General features: G+C 49.8%; 3 protein-coding genes across 3 annotated transcripts; all 3 read right to left on the bottom strand.

Moving 5' to 3' along the window:
- Nucleotides 1-1,812: 1,812 nt before the first annotated feature.
- LOC112896187 lies at nucleotides 1,813-2,673 on the bottom strand. The gene has a single exon (XM_025964106.1). It carries the CDS (start codon nucleotides 2,625-2,627, stop codon nucleotides 1,920-1,922), a length of 708 nt encoding a protein of 235 aa, XP_025819891.1. The 5' UTR covers nucleotides 2,628-2,673; the 3' UTR covers nucleotides 1,813-1,919.
- A 1,279-nt stretch (nucleotides 2,674-3,952) lies between these two features.
- Nucleotides 3,953-4,714, bottom strand: LOC112898397. Its single transcript, XM_025966720.1, has one exon. The coding sequence runs from the start codon at nucleotides 4,712-4,714 to the stop codon at nucleotides 3,953-3,955; it is 762 nt and encodes a 253-aa protein (XP_025822505.1).
- A 1,885-nt stretch (nucleotides 4,715-6,599) lies between these two features.
- Nucleotides 6,600-12,836, bottom strand: LOC112898396 (trithorax group protein osa-like). Its single transcript, XM_025966719.1, has 6 exons — nucleotides 11,303-12,836; nucleotides 11,044-11,189; nucleotides 9,842-10,065; nucleotides 9,260-9,679; nucleotides 7,993-8,132; nucleotides 6,600-6,808 (listed from the first exon to the last, which is right to left on the bottom strand). Exons 1-6 carry the CDS (start codon nucleotides 12,834-12,836, stop codon nucleotides 6,600-6,602), a joined length of 2,673 nt encoding a protein of 890 aa, XP_025822504.1.
- Nucleotides 12,837-14,054: the final 1,218 nt, after the last annotated feature.

The raw sequence follows: 14,054 nt of genomic DNA, 5'->3' as shown, positions 1-14,054 counted from the left end.
AGTTAACTTCAATCTGCAGGTCCTTTTTTTGGGTTGGGAAATTTTGGGACCTGGGTTGCTGAAAAGTAAACCATTTCATTTCTTGTCTTTATTTATGGCCGGAAGGCTATGCAAGCCTGTAAGGTCAAGGGGGCAGCTTTCACGCTGATCCGTTGCTTGAACTTTGACATAGATTAACAGTGCACTCCAGCGTTCATGATTCTTCATGTGGGCATTGCTGCCATGTTCCAGCGTGAATAATCTGAATTTTGCAGCTTGAGGATGATGAAACACACGCTGTACAAACTTTTTGCACACTGGACTAAATCATATATCACCAGCTGCTTCTCTTGTGTTTCCTCTAAAATGTTGCTGAAGATCCTGTAATGAGCATTCTCCATGAATGAAAATTCTGGTGGAGGAGTATGTCCAGAAGATTAAAAACTGTGCTTGATCAACATTCCTGATCAGCTGCAGTGGACTCTTGCTGATTTTCTTGAACCATTTTTGCATCATCTTTCTTTATCTTTGACAGAATTTTTGCATCTTACTGACGACGTGGATATAGGACTGGATCTTGGCTTGGACAGCTGTATGATTCCTCTCCTGGGGATCAACTGTGCGCCGAGTCTTTGAGCTTGCAGGAGCTCTCTTACATTTTTTTTTTGTGGAACAATGGCTGGTGTTATGCCTGTTCATTTAGGAAGGAGCAAATAATTACAGTACTGGAAAAATGCCTGTTAAGAGTGCAGGCAAGTCGAACAAAACAACCACAGCAAAATATGTACAACGGCCGCAAGGCTCATCTTTTTGCTAATACTGTGGCTGATCTCTGGCTGATAGGAGCAACGTGGTAATTTGTAAGGTCCTGCTGAATCTGTGATAGGACATTTTCAGTCATAGTTTCGTTGCCAGACACACGCCTGTTTCTTTCCTTCCAGAAATTCCACGCAGTTTAGACTAATATAATCTCACCGTTTCCTTTTTCTCTTCTGCTCTTGCCGATTGTAACGTTACCTTCCTCCAAATTTCGTTTGCAAAGGAGCAATTTGTGGTGATGTGAAGTGTGGACTCCTCCCTGTCACACAGTCTGCAGATGGGACTGGTGTCCATTCCTCGCGCGATTAACTTGTCTGCTGAGTAAACGATGTTCTAGTGTTAACCACATGTGAACTTGCATTTCATTTCTATTTTTGCCTGCCATAGTGAGATCCAGTTCAAAGTCGCAAAGGACCCCACAGATTGAGCTTCATAAGCACTCTTGGTTGAGTACGGACCATCTGCCGCCCGTTTCCAGATTAATTCATCCAGTTGCTGTGAAAGTTGGATTTCTTATGAATGCAGCAGAAATGTAAATGAGATGAAGTGGTAACTCTGACAGTGAACTTCTACAGCAGTAGCATATGAATGCAGAGAGTTGCAAGATATTTGAACTGTTAAGGTCCACGAATATATATGGTTTCACTACTAAGGTAAATTTATTTGGTGGTTTCAGTTTGGATATGTTATGATTGTACATATTACATAGAGACAGAACTGGTTTTTCCAAATGGGGCCACTAGTACGCATACAAGCAGATACCCAATGGATAGTTGTGGGCCATTCCCTTCATTCATTTTTGTTACACTTTTCTTGCTTTGAATTCCAGATTTGTTTCTTTGGTTGAGTTTTGGGTCGCTGCAGTGACCTAGAGAAGACCAAACTTGCGTCCCTAGACGCTAGGCTAATTAATATTAAAAACGAAGTCCATTAAACCGATTGGCAGCAAAAGTGAGTGATAGATAACACATGAACTATGCGATTTCTATTTCCAGATAATAGAACCATGTTTAATCTACTGCTGTATCTTTAGAGCTGTATACATTTGATGTACAAAATTTCATGCCGATTGACAGGTCCTTTAAAATTCGGATGCCAATCGCAGTGCACCAGTGGAGAATCTACGAGCTGAGAGTGTTCAGAAGAGAGACCCTGGTTTGGATCAAATTTCTGAAAAGGTTCTCAACTGATCTCTCAAGGCCTACAATACCCAACTCTAGTGCCTGCAATTGCACCTCCTCGCATGAAACTCTCCTCTTTTGGATTGATTTGGTGATAAGAGACCACTTGCTCGCGCTGCAGGTAGCCATTTGCTTCGACAAGAGCTCCACTGCAGATTTGAGGGCCGAGACAGCAATTCCTCTTGCTGTGGTCAATAAACTGACCAACCACGCATCATCATCGGAGGTAGACTTGCTGACAGCTTTCTTCAGGTGACGCTTGGCCTTCTTCACCAACCGGGCGTAGGATTGAGCCTTAACTTGAGCTACTGGGAGGTCTCCTCTGTTGAGAACCATTTGCAGCTCCTGGATGGTCATCTTCAGGTCAGTGAAGCTTTCTTGCATGGTGTTACAGAGATCCAGCACCTGAAGCGACCTCTCCATTTCTTCCTCCAGCCTCTTCCCATGTACCTGGTTGCTATGCAAGCATATGGCCTCGTTGATGCTGCTGTAGACATCTCCAAGCCTCCTCAGACCATCGCATACCCCTTCGATGGTGGACGATGGCGCAGAGATGAGCAAGCTTATGCTGTGCAGAGCTTCTTGAATCTCAATCTTGTTGGGATGAGCCATAGACGGCCAGCTTGTTGATCGTTGATGGCCGGCCATGTTTGGGATGAAGTGCTGTGCAATCTTTCAGTGTTGAGATGGGAGATAAGATAGGCAAAGGGAGCAAACGATGAACTGATCATGTTGGTATTCGTAGTCCCCTACTTATAATCAGGAGGTTGAGAAGATGTGGGTACACTGGAAGGACAGCAGGAACCTCCATGACCACCACCCCATCTACTCCTGATTGCAGGGCACAGACAAGTTGATGCCCTTCACTTGTTGTCTAACCCACCACGTACCGCTGACTAACATGGCTGGGCTGTCATGTTGGATGCGTTGCCAGCAGAGTACAGTGCACGCGCGAGGGCTTGATGTGCTGTTTGGCCGTTCGGGTTCAGTGGACGGCCTGGAGTCTGAAAGGAACAGGAACAGCAGAGGTTCACGGAAGGTTCATCAGTGCTGGCGCATGTTTGCGCAATCCGAAGCAGGATCTGCCTTTTGTACTCACCTGGTAAAGGGCGTGTTCCAGGAATGTCTGGGTTTCTTGCTCGTCGTTCAGCAGGCAGCATCAAAATCAGTAGCCGTGAAAGTACCTGCATGAACATGATTCCCTGGTGATTAATTCCTTGTACCGTAAATGATAGCTAAATTTTCTAGTAACCTCCATGGGTGCAGTGGCATCAAGGGTGAACCGGTGAAGAACTGAAGATATTACAGGAAGCTCCATGCTCCAGTTTGATTCAATTTCAGCCAAACATGCTGCTGTGCATTTTGTCTGGTAAAGGGGGAAAATAACCGAGCTGGAATGATGTCTGCAGGAATGCCTCTAGTCTGTTCAATATACTTTCACCCTCTTTAGTTCGTCTCGTATCAATGCAGATAGGGTTTTTTTTTTCATATTGATGCACATCTTTATCTTGCTTGGTGTCATGGTGACCGAAGCATGAGTTGTGTGTTTCTTCAGTTAGAATTTCTTTCGATTGAAGTTTGAAGTCTCTCACACCATATCAAGTGTGAAAATGCATAAAAAACGCATGCATGCATCAGCAGCATATATGAAGGCAGAAAAGACATGAAAAGAGAAGCTAAATTCCGTCCAGTGGCATGTTGTCATGTACAGGTTTGAATTTTGATTTTGTTTTTGTTTTTGAAAAAAAATAATTCTTTGCCTGCGCCGTTGTGGTATATGTTCCATGATGCATCGGAGATTGAGCTGTTTAAGCAATAGCATTCTGAAGAACGCATCAATGCATCGACTTTCTAATAGTGCTAATTTTATCCCTGATGGAGCACTCAAGGGTCAAAATTTTACATGCAGATCATGTGTCCTATCTGATCTACAGGCACAGCTATGCTACGTTTTAACCTCTGATGAAATGAAACTAACAGCTGCGCATGTTGAGCAAGAACACCCTGCACTGCACCAGCCGCCTGAACAGCAGCTCCAGTCCGTCCTCCAGCTGCTGGATCGTGTCGCCCAGTGCCCGAAGCTCTCGCTGCACCCGAAGCGCCGCCTCGCCATCGTGCGGGTCCTTGGACGGCAAGGAGGCGGTGGTCTCGTCGGCGTCCTCGCACGCCACCCGGGCGCTCTTCCGGAACGCCCTCGCCACGCACGTGGACCAGCTGTTCGCCGGCCGACGGGGCCCTGCCGCGGCCACACGCCGGGACAGCGCCGTCACGACGCGCTCCAGCACGGCCACGGTGAGCTGCCGCGCCTCCAGCAGCGCGTGGACGCCGTCCCCCGCAGCCCGCTCGGACGGCCTCAAGCCGGCCCGGCGGCGCTGCCTCCTGGCGTCCGCGCACGCCCGCTCCGCCAGGCGCGCGTACGCGCGCGCGGCGCGGTCGGCCGCCGCGCCGTCCCGGCGCCGCACGGCCGCCTCGACCTCGAGCGCGCACCCGCGCATGACGCCGAGCGCGTCCCGCGCCGCGGCGCACGCGTCGAGCAGCGCCACGGAGGCCTCCAGCTCGCCCTCCACCTGGTCGGCGCGCGCGGACCGCGCGAGCTGCTCGGCGTGCTCGTACACGCGCGCCACGCCCTCCAGGGCGCCGGCCATCGCCGCCGGCGAGGCGCAGGGCGCGACCAGGACGTGCTGCCTAAGCCTGCACAGCTGCTGCTCCGCCGCCGCGCAGTACTCCATGTCCATGACGCGCCGACCGATCACTTCACTGCCGGCGTAGTCCGTACGTTCGTGATGGATTCGCAGCACACTTGTCAAGCTGCTCGATCCATCGCCGGCCTGGCCGTGCGATCGCATATATACCCTGGACACGCACGCAGCTAAACACGGCAGGTTTCCCGTGCGCTGTCATGTCGGCGGCGGAGGGCCGGCCGGCAACGGCCTGGCTGGCATGCCACCCGAGGCCGGAGCAGCCCAAGACGCACGACGGAGGCACGTACTAGGAAGCAGCGTCGCCCGAGTACGCGGCGGTTGAAGTGGTTGGGCGTGCATGAACGTACGCGCAGGGTACGTGGCGTCTCCATGGCCGGCCCGAAGCTGCCGCGGCGTTGCGCCAAGCACAGGCGCAAATCATTGGCGGCGCGCCAGACTACCGGATCACGTACGGGATTATCCGTAGGAGATCGACCGGGCCCGTACAAGCCTGCGATTCTGCCGGGAGGTTTCAGGGTTTCAGATGGACAGATGGACATGCTTGGATTGTTAAATGGAGGAGGAGATCCTTGGGATCCTCTGCAGGGTCTAAAGGAGGACGACGACGAGATCAGTCTTGTACTCTTGTGCTGGCCTGATACGGTGATCAGCCCTAATCATGAGAGGTTAGTGTGTCTGCCTGTCTGAATCCCCTGCATTATGAGAGAGGATCAGAGTACGTGTCAGTTCCTGTGGAGTAGAGTACTAGAGTACATGTCTGGATTATTGTTAATCTGAGCGATGCAGCAGCAGCAACCTTATTACAACCTCATTCAGTTGTGAGCAAACTGAACAAATAGCCCGTCAGTTGTGCTGCACGTTGGCCGGGGAACCAGCGAACATCCACAACGAAGTAGTCAGTCGCCCACAGACTAACTCACCGAGCTACCCAGCATCCCATTGCTACTAAACCTGCCTAATCCACAAGAGTTCTTGTCACGAAAAACTAGGAGATCGTACGGATTGGAAACTGATCATCAAGTGCAAAACACAGTCGTGATGTCCACGGTAAAAGAAAAGGCCCAACGCCAATACCGTGCTTGGCAGATGCTTTTTAGGGAATTTCAGTGTTTGTTCCAACATAGTCTGCCGCGGCGACAAGATCATCTACGCTCTAGATCAGCGGTAACTTTATTTTTTTCTGGGAGGATTCCGGGTAGATGTTTTTTTCTTACGGTAAAAATCAACTGTATGTCTGTCTGAACGTCATTACCGGACGCACGGTTCGTTTTCAATCCTTCCTCACCCTGCCCTGCAAAGGGTACTATGTCAAGCATTAGCTATCCAATAGGCATGCGCAAAGGTTATTAATTATAACAAAGTGGCTCGGGAATACTGGGAATCAAGAAAGAGCATATCTGTATGAAGAGGTTTTCTAGAGCAACATATTTTGATACTACTATGGGCTCTTTTAGGAGTAATCCGACCTTATCATTTCTATGTTACAGGACTACTACACAAAATTATGCATCGGACTACATAGCTAGAAATTTTATCGATCTACTTCCTCCATTTCAAAATGCGGTTCGTTTTAGTTTTGTCCTAAGTCAATTTCTCTAACTTTTATCAAATTTACTAAAAACATATAAAGTAAAAAGATAAAGAATTGAAGTACTTCAGATCAGGAGAACATACAACTGCTGCTATCAATATGAAGCCAATAAACTAGCAAAATGCATATGGTCTCTTCTCGCGAACATGCACGAGAGCACGGTACCTATCATTCCATTCAACAAAACAAAATAAAGAATGAAACACACACACACACACAAATGTGATCTGCATTATTGTTTTGTCTAAGCCTAGATACCTCGAGCCCTGGTAAACCCGCATATACCACTACACCACTACTTATGCATTCCCTGCATATGCTCTTAGCCTAGTTGCCCTCTGTGCCAGTAGCTATGTCTGCAACTGGAACTCTACCATTCTCTTGATCTTCAAGTCGAGCTCCCTCTTCTTCAGCGCGAAGCTGCAGATCCTTATAGGCATTCTCACAGGCAGCAGCGAAGCTCTCCATTGCTTTGAAAACTTCACTCATGCACGACTCTAGACCAGCTTCAGCAGCCTGTGCAGATGAAGATATGCCTCTTTAGTTGGAAAGGAGCGCTTCTTGTTCTGCGCCTCTACCGCATTGCGCATCACCTGGTCATCCATGTATATTGGCCTATGATGCTTCCAGAGGCTCGTAATATTGGCGGCCAAAGCTTGCATTGCGCCTACTACCTCGGCCTCCTATATTCTCTCCATGCTGACTGCCCAATTATTATATACTGTGAAAATAGGGGGTGCTCCTAAGCGTCTAGTAAAAATAGAGTAACCCCATCATCAGTCACTTCAGGCTCATACTCAATTCCCTTCTTGAGTCATCCATTCATGGAGAGGTAGCATAGCTCTTCTGGGCATTTAACCATCGAGGGCCATCATTATCCAGCAATTGGAGCTCCATTTGCTTGACTAAATTAATATGATCATCATTGAATCTTGCACAGCTCTAGTCGAGTATATGTTCTTAGCTTGGGACAATGCATGGTATTCTAACAAGGTGTGCTACATTTGCATGAAAAACACACGCGCGCGCGCCCACACACACTAGCGAAGCTCTCCATTGCTTCAAAAACTTTACTCAGGCACGACTATAGACCAGCTTCAGCAGCCTGTGCAGATGAAGATATGCCTCTCTAGTTGGAAAGGTGCGCCAGCTTCTTGTTTCGCGCCTCTACCACCTTGCGCATCACCCTGGTCATCCATGTCCATTGACCTGTGATGCTCCCAGAGGCTCATAATATTAGCGGTCAAAGCCTGCATTGCGCCTACTAATTTGGTCTCCAATATTCTCTCCATGCTGACTGCCCAATTTTTATAAATTGTAAAAATTGGGGGGTGCTCAAAGCGTCGGTGAAACCAGAGGAACCCCATCATCAGTCACTTCAGACTCATACTCCATTCCCTTCTGAGCCATTCATTCAAATAGTAGCGTAACTCTTCTACGCATTTAGCCACTTGGCAAAGTTTGCAATCATGTCCAGCAGTTGGAGCTCCAAATGCTTGATTAGATCAATATGATCTTCGCTGAATCTTGCAGCTGCCATGTTTGAGTCCATGTTCTTAGCTTGGGACAAGGCATGATACTCTAACAAGGTGTGCTACATTTGTATGAACCACACACACACACACACACACACACACAAACACACACATAGAGAGAGAGAGAGACGCGCGCACACGCATGCAGCAGCAGCAGCAGCCGCCGCCTGTGCATATGAATATGCCTCTCTGGTTGGAAAGGAGCACCAGCTTCTTGTTTCTCGCATCTACCGCCTTGCGCATCGCCAAGTCATCCATATCCATCGACCTAAGGTCTTTCTCCAAGTTTTTACTATTATCCAAAACTAGCTTCCTCCACTCTGACCTTTGATGCTCCCCGAGGCTCATAACATTGGCGGCAAAAGCCTGCATTGCGCCTACTACTTCGGCTTCCGATATTCTCTCCATGCGGACTGCCCAATTATTATAAATTGTGAAACTAGGGGGTGCTCCTATGTATCCAGGTGAAAATGGAGGAACCACATCATCAGTCACTTCAAGCTCATACTCAATTCCCTTCTTGAGCCATTCATTCAAATAGGTAGCGTAGCTCTTCTACGCATTTAACCATTGAGCAAAGTTTACAATCAGATCCAGCAATTGGAGCTCTAGATGCTTGACTAGATCAATATGATCTTTACTGAACCTTGTAGCTACCATGTTTGAGTCCATGTTCTTAGCATGGGACAAGGCATGCCATTGCATCTGATGGTACTCTGACGTGGTATGCCACATTTGCATACTCCTATAGGTAACAGTATCATAGCCAGAGCCCCACACGAGCATAATGTGCATGGCACTTGATAACCACACACACGCGCGCGCACGCACATACTGGAGCATGACGCCACACTTTGGCTTGATTCCTAACTGGAGTTTGAGGTGACGGACACATCACACTCACACGTACTACATTTGAAGTGTTGGAAACGTACCATACTCGGAGTCGTTTGGTCTCCTTGTTGACACGGATCGGCGTTGATATGTATCATACCCAAGAAAGAAGAGAGAGACAGAAAACAAAGGATAGTTGATAACACGACAATCTACAATGTGTGCAACGGTGTCAGGATCTTGCATTGTTTTTATCTAAGCCTAGATACCTCGAGCTCTGATAAACCCATATATGTTGCTTCACCACTACTTATGCATTCCCCGCATATGCTCTCAGCCTAGTTGCCCTCCACACCAGCTATGTCTGCAACTGGAGCTCTACCATTCTCTTGATCTTCAACTCGAGCTCTCTCTTCTTCAGCGCGATGATGCAGATCCTTGTAGGCATTCTCACAAGCAGCTGCAAAGCTCTCCATTGCTTCAAAAACTTTACTCATGCACAACTGAAGACCAGCTTCAGCAGCCTGTGCAGATGAAGATATGCCTCTCAGCAACGCCAGCTTCTTCTTCCGCGCCTCTACCGCCTTGCGTATCACCTGGTCATCCATGTCCATTGACATGTGATGCTCCCAGATGCTCATAACATTGGAGGCCAAAGCATGCATTGCGCCTACTACTTCGGCCTCCGATATCCTCTCCATGCTGACTGCCCAATTATTATATATTGTGAAAATTTGGGGTGCTCCTAAGCGTCCTGGTGAAAATGGAGGCACCCCATCATCGGTTACTTCAGGCTCATACTCAATTCCCTTCTTGAGCCATTCATTCAAATAGGCAGCATAGCTCTTTTGTGCATTTAACCACTGAGCCAAATTTGCAGTCATGTCCAGCAATTGGAGCTCCAGATGCTTGAATAGATCAATATGATCTTCACTGAATCCTTCAGCTACCATGATTGAGTCCATGTTCTTAGCATGAGACAAGGCACGCCATTGCATCTGATGGCACTCTGACATGGTATGCCACATTTGCATAAACCTGAGAAGTAGTTCCCAATTAGAAGAATAGTCTATTTTAAGTATAAAATCAGCATCCAAATAATAAAGTAGGTGTTAATGTAATGGTGCACAAGAACAATTGCATACTGATATGAACCTATTATTGAGTTGGGAAAGTGAGTAATTCAGTAATTCTACATACCCCCTGATCAGCTCATGTGTTTGAAACCAAAGCTCTTCATCCCTCAGCTTGTTGATCTTTTTGGAAGTAGCATTGACAATGTGAATGGCAATATTTAACTTTGTTGATAGCTTCTTCACACAAATTTCAATGGCCTTGAGCTTATGAGCCTCAGCACCGCCGTAATACAATTTTTTTTGCTCTTTATGCTTCTGTTCATAAAGCACCCTTATCTTCTCCGCAGCCTGTGATAAACAGTAGATAAATAGAGATAGCTGAGTTTAACTGACATGAAATTGAAGAAGATGGAAATTAAGTTTAAACAGAAATAATTTCAGGAATACACAAAGTCTGATAAAATTGGATCATGGTATACATGTCAAAAGGAAAGCCGGAATAATAGCAAAGCCAAAGTGTAAGAAACATTCAAACCCATCGGCTAAGTCATATCATTCTTTAAAGAAACTGATATATGATATCTATGGGGAAATGTATAACACACATCATCCAAAGAAAATGAAAAACCAAAAGAAATAATATGAAACTCTAACTAAAGTGCTAGATTGGGCTTATCCATAGTACAAACTTCCAAACTGTCTATATATAGTTAGATACCTTGGAGCATACTCAGCATGTGTAAACAGTTGTTATTTGAGTTCATTTACGTTACTCGTAAACATAATACATTACTACTTGACAAGTATTCATTTGATGAAAGAAAGATAAGTATGATCAGCAACATAATATATTTTTAGTGAACGTGCCTGGGCACGTATTTCATTAAGAGGAAAGCAAAAGTACAAGGATCCAAATGCTATGAACCACAAGCAACATAATACATTATCCAAGTGCAAGCAACATAATACATTACTACTCGTAAACTGATGATCAGCAAGTGTAAGTAGCTAAGACACTCATTATCCAAAAGTAGTACGTTACACGTAAACATAGGACATTACTATCCGAAAAGTATTCATCGAAAGAAAAAGGGAGCATATGAATCAGCAAGCAGGAGTAGCTGAAATCAGTTTGTTATCCAGATATAGTACGTTATGTGTAAACATAGTACGTTACTCAAAACTTCCAATTAGTAAATCATCTTTGACAATATTAAGCAATTAGCAAAGTATTTAATCATACCAAATAGCGAAGTTTCATAGCAAAGCTAGAAATTGCGACCACCACACATTTAAGGCAAAGCTAGAAATTCGAAATAGCAATACCTTGACTTCCTTAAGAAGCTTCTTTTCCCATATGTAGAGCTTCTGCAATGAAGATGAAAGGTTGCCACATTCCATAGCCTTTTCCTCCTCAAACTGCATGATCGCCTTGCCCTTTGAAGGTTGTCCGCAAATCATCATTGAGGGCACTGCAACAGCAATTGTGTTAGATAAAAAGTTTCCATCTCTATCATATCAACATTAACTGAAAAAAACAAATAAAGACTGAATTTTTGGACTGTAGATGGAGTAATGGACCAACCTTTTAATCCTGAGTTCTTCTTCTGGTTGTAAGGCATCTTGTCAACCTCAAGCATCTTGCCGACATCAGCGGCTGACTTTGAGGCACTGTCAAACTGCAACTTGATCTCCTGTACCACCTCGACGTCACTGCTGTACGTCTTCTCAGGCACCGCAGGCGGCTCAGCGACGCCTGGATCATTCAGCTGTTCTTCCACCACACTCTCCACTCCATCGACAATGCTGCTAATGGCATCCGATGGTCTGAACTCGATATGCCCCTCAGCCTCCTCCTCCTCGCAGCTGCTATTGCCATCGGACTTCTTGTCCAGCTCCTCACTGGAACTGGTCTCGTCCAGCTCCTCACTGGAACTGGTCTCGTGCAGCTCCTCACTAACACTGTTCACGCAGGTGCACTCCTCCCCGGCGTGAGCCTCCCTGACGACCACTCCCGATTCCTCGTCCTCCAGCTCGGGAATGTCCTCATCCTCCCCGATGTCATCCGAGCTCAGGCTAGGAGAATGGATCGCCGGGGGAGCAGCCGGGTGATCTTGGTTGTAGCTTTCGACTGCCTGGAACGGATCCAGGAAGTCCCAGGCCGACACCCGCGGCGGCGACGGCGTAGGCAGCGGCGCAGCCAGCTGCCAAGAAGAGGCTGCTGCCGCCGGAGTCAAACCGCCGCCTTGCGGGTACGGGTAGGGGTAGGAATTGTATCCGCCATAGTGGGAATGGGAGCTCGGGGTGGCCTCACCCTGGTAGTGGTAGTACTGGACGGTGGCATCGGTTGCTTGGGAGTGCTGCTCGATGGCCACATACGGCGGCGGGGGCTGGCTCTGGGCGTAGCTGGTGTTGTAGTTGTAGAAACTCTGGCCGTAGCCGCCCATGTCGGCGCCGTAGCCCCCACCGTATCCATACGCCGGGCCGGGGACAGGGCCATAGCTGTAAGGCGGCGGAGGATGGCCAGAACCGAACTGTGGGGGATAACCAGGATCGTACGGCGGAGGGTAGGCAGAGACGTACGGCGGGACCATCTGCAGCGGCTGGGGCGCCGGCTGGGGTGGCCGTGGCGCCGGCGAGACGGGCCTGGGGAGAGGCGTCTCGGCCTCGGCGGCCTCATCATCGGACGGGGACTTGGCAATCCCGCCGCCATCACCAGAGGCTTCGTCCTCGTCCTCGTCCTCGGGCGAGGGCGAAAGCATGTCGCCCCCGTCAGCAACGTAGTCCTCCTCCTCCTCTGAGGCGTCAGGCGATGCCGGGACCGGCGGCGGCACCGTCGCGGCGGGAGGGACCGCGTCGGCATCTTCCCCGCTCCGCGACGCGTCGCCGGCACCGGCACCGGGCCCGGCTGGCGGCGGGGTCGCGTCCTGGACGGCGCGGAGGAAGTCGTGCAGCGCCGCGCCGGTGGCGCTCAGCGAGCCCGCATACGCGCGGTGGGCGTTCGCGAGCGCGTAGCGCCGGGCGATGGCCTCGGCCAGCAGCGCGGAGCGGCCGCGGCAGAGCGCGACGGCCGCCGAGGAGCTGCCGCGGCGCGGCAGCTTGGAGTGGCCGCACCCCATCGGTGGTGGTCAGGTCACCTCTCCCCCTCCCCACCCGGCAGATAACGAACCCACCGATCACACGACAGCGATGTCGCCACCGGAGGGCAGAGCGGCCGGCGTCGCCGAGCGGAGCGGAGCGCAGCCGGCGGCGAAGTTTCTGAGCGGAGCGGGGGCAAGCGGGTCCTCGGAGCTAGCTAATGGCGAACGCCGCGGCGGGGTCCCGTCTCTCTTAAGGACGGACGGGGGCGGGCGGCGTCGGAGTGGCCGGCGTGAATGGCAGCGGTTTCCCCTTGGTTTCGGCTTGGCTTTTGCGGGGGCGGCCACGGCAAGGCACGCCACGACACGGAGGACCCGCGCCGGGCGCTCCCGCTTTGCCCTCATCTCGCCTCGTCACCGCGCCGGTCACACGCCGCGCGACGAGGGTTAGGTGGCGGCCGCGCTCCTCCGCCCGGTCGCGTGACAGGTGGTGGTCGCCGTGGGGCGGGGGGGGGGGGGGGGGGGGGGTGGGGGAGGGTGATCGCGTGTAGCTGGCGGGCCACTTGCCCTGGCGGCGAAGGGGGCAGCGCGCGAGGCTGCCGCCAGCCCAGAGGCGTTTCAGTTCGGCGGCCGGCCAGGGTTTAATGAGGCGCACCAGCACCCAAAGCAACGGCCAGTTGGACATGCTTGCGCTACGATGCATATTTGGCATCTTTCTTTGGTTTCTCACGCGCCAAGCTTTTCAAGGAATTGGAACGGAGCAATGGGTCCCGTTTGTACCGGCAATGAAGCTTGGGGATGGGTTAGCACGGCGGAGGCGGCGATGGCTGAGCTGGCAACAAAGATGCTACCGCCGCAGCCAGAGGAGAGCTAGAGTTTGGAGAGCGGGCGAGCTCAAATCGAACAAAGAGCAGGAGCGGCGAGGAAGACGAAGGGAGCTGGAGGAGGAAGAAAGGGCATGCGCCGTTGGATCCCGCTCATGCGATTCTAGACATAGATCGAGAAACCGTCGGATTTGATGGCAAATAGTAGTTGCTTTTTTTAAGTGGCACGTGTTTGAATCGCACATTTGGACCGTCACGCTTGGCGGGAACTTACATATTTCTTTGTACCGGATGTTTCTAGTCGTCCGATCTGAATACGCCGACGGATGACATTTGTTTTGGTGGTGAAGCTTTTGGAGGGATTAGTATGGCGGAGGCGGCAATGGCTGAGTTGGCAACAAAGATGCCACTCAGACTGTTAGGAGGCCTAGAGGCG

Source organism: Panicum hallii, chromosome 6 (assembly GCF_002211085.1).
Source record: "Panicum hallii strain FIL2 chromosome 6, PHallii_v3.1, whole genome shotgun sequence".
Taxonomy (NCBI): Eukaryota; Viridiplantae; Streptophyta; class Magnoliopsida; order Poales; family Poaceae; genus Panicum; species Panicum hallii.
The sequence above is the reverse complement of the archived record's forward strand: the minus strand, read 5'-3'. Positions and strand labels throughout refer to the sequence as shown.

What these genes read in the sequence shown, in the direction of transcription:
- LOC112896187 (XM_025964106.1), bottom strand. Translation starts at nt 2,627, where the DNA reads ATGGCCGGCCATCAACGATCAACAAGCTGGCCGTCTATGGCTCATCCC.
- LOC112898397 (XM_025966720.1), bottom strand. Translation starts at nt 4,714, where the DNA reads ATGGACATGGAGTACTGCGCGGCGGCGGAGCAGCAGCTGTGCAGGCTT.
- LOC112898396 (XM_025966719.1), bottom strand. Translation starts at nt 12,836, where the DNA reads ATGGGGTGCGGCCACTCCAAGCTGCCGCGCCGCGGCAGCTCCTCGGCG. An exon ending in AGCTTCTTAAGGAAGTCAAG is followed by an intron (nt 10,066 to 11,043) that starts GTATTGCTATTT and finishes TGTTTATCACAG; the next exon opens with GCTGCGGAGAAGATAAGGGT. An exon ending in ACACATGAGCTGATCAGGGG is followed by an intron (nt 9,680 to 9,841) that starts GTATGTAGAATT and finishes ACTACTTCTCAG; the next exon opens with GTTTATGCAAATGTGGCATA.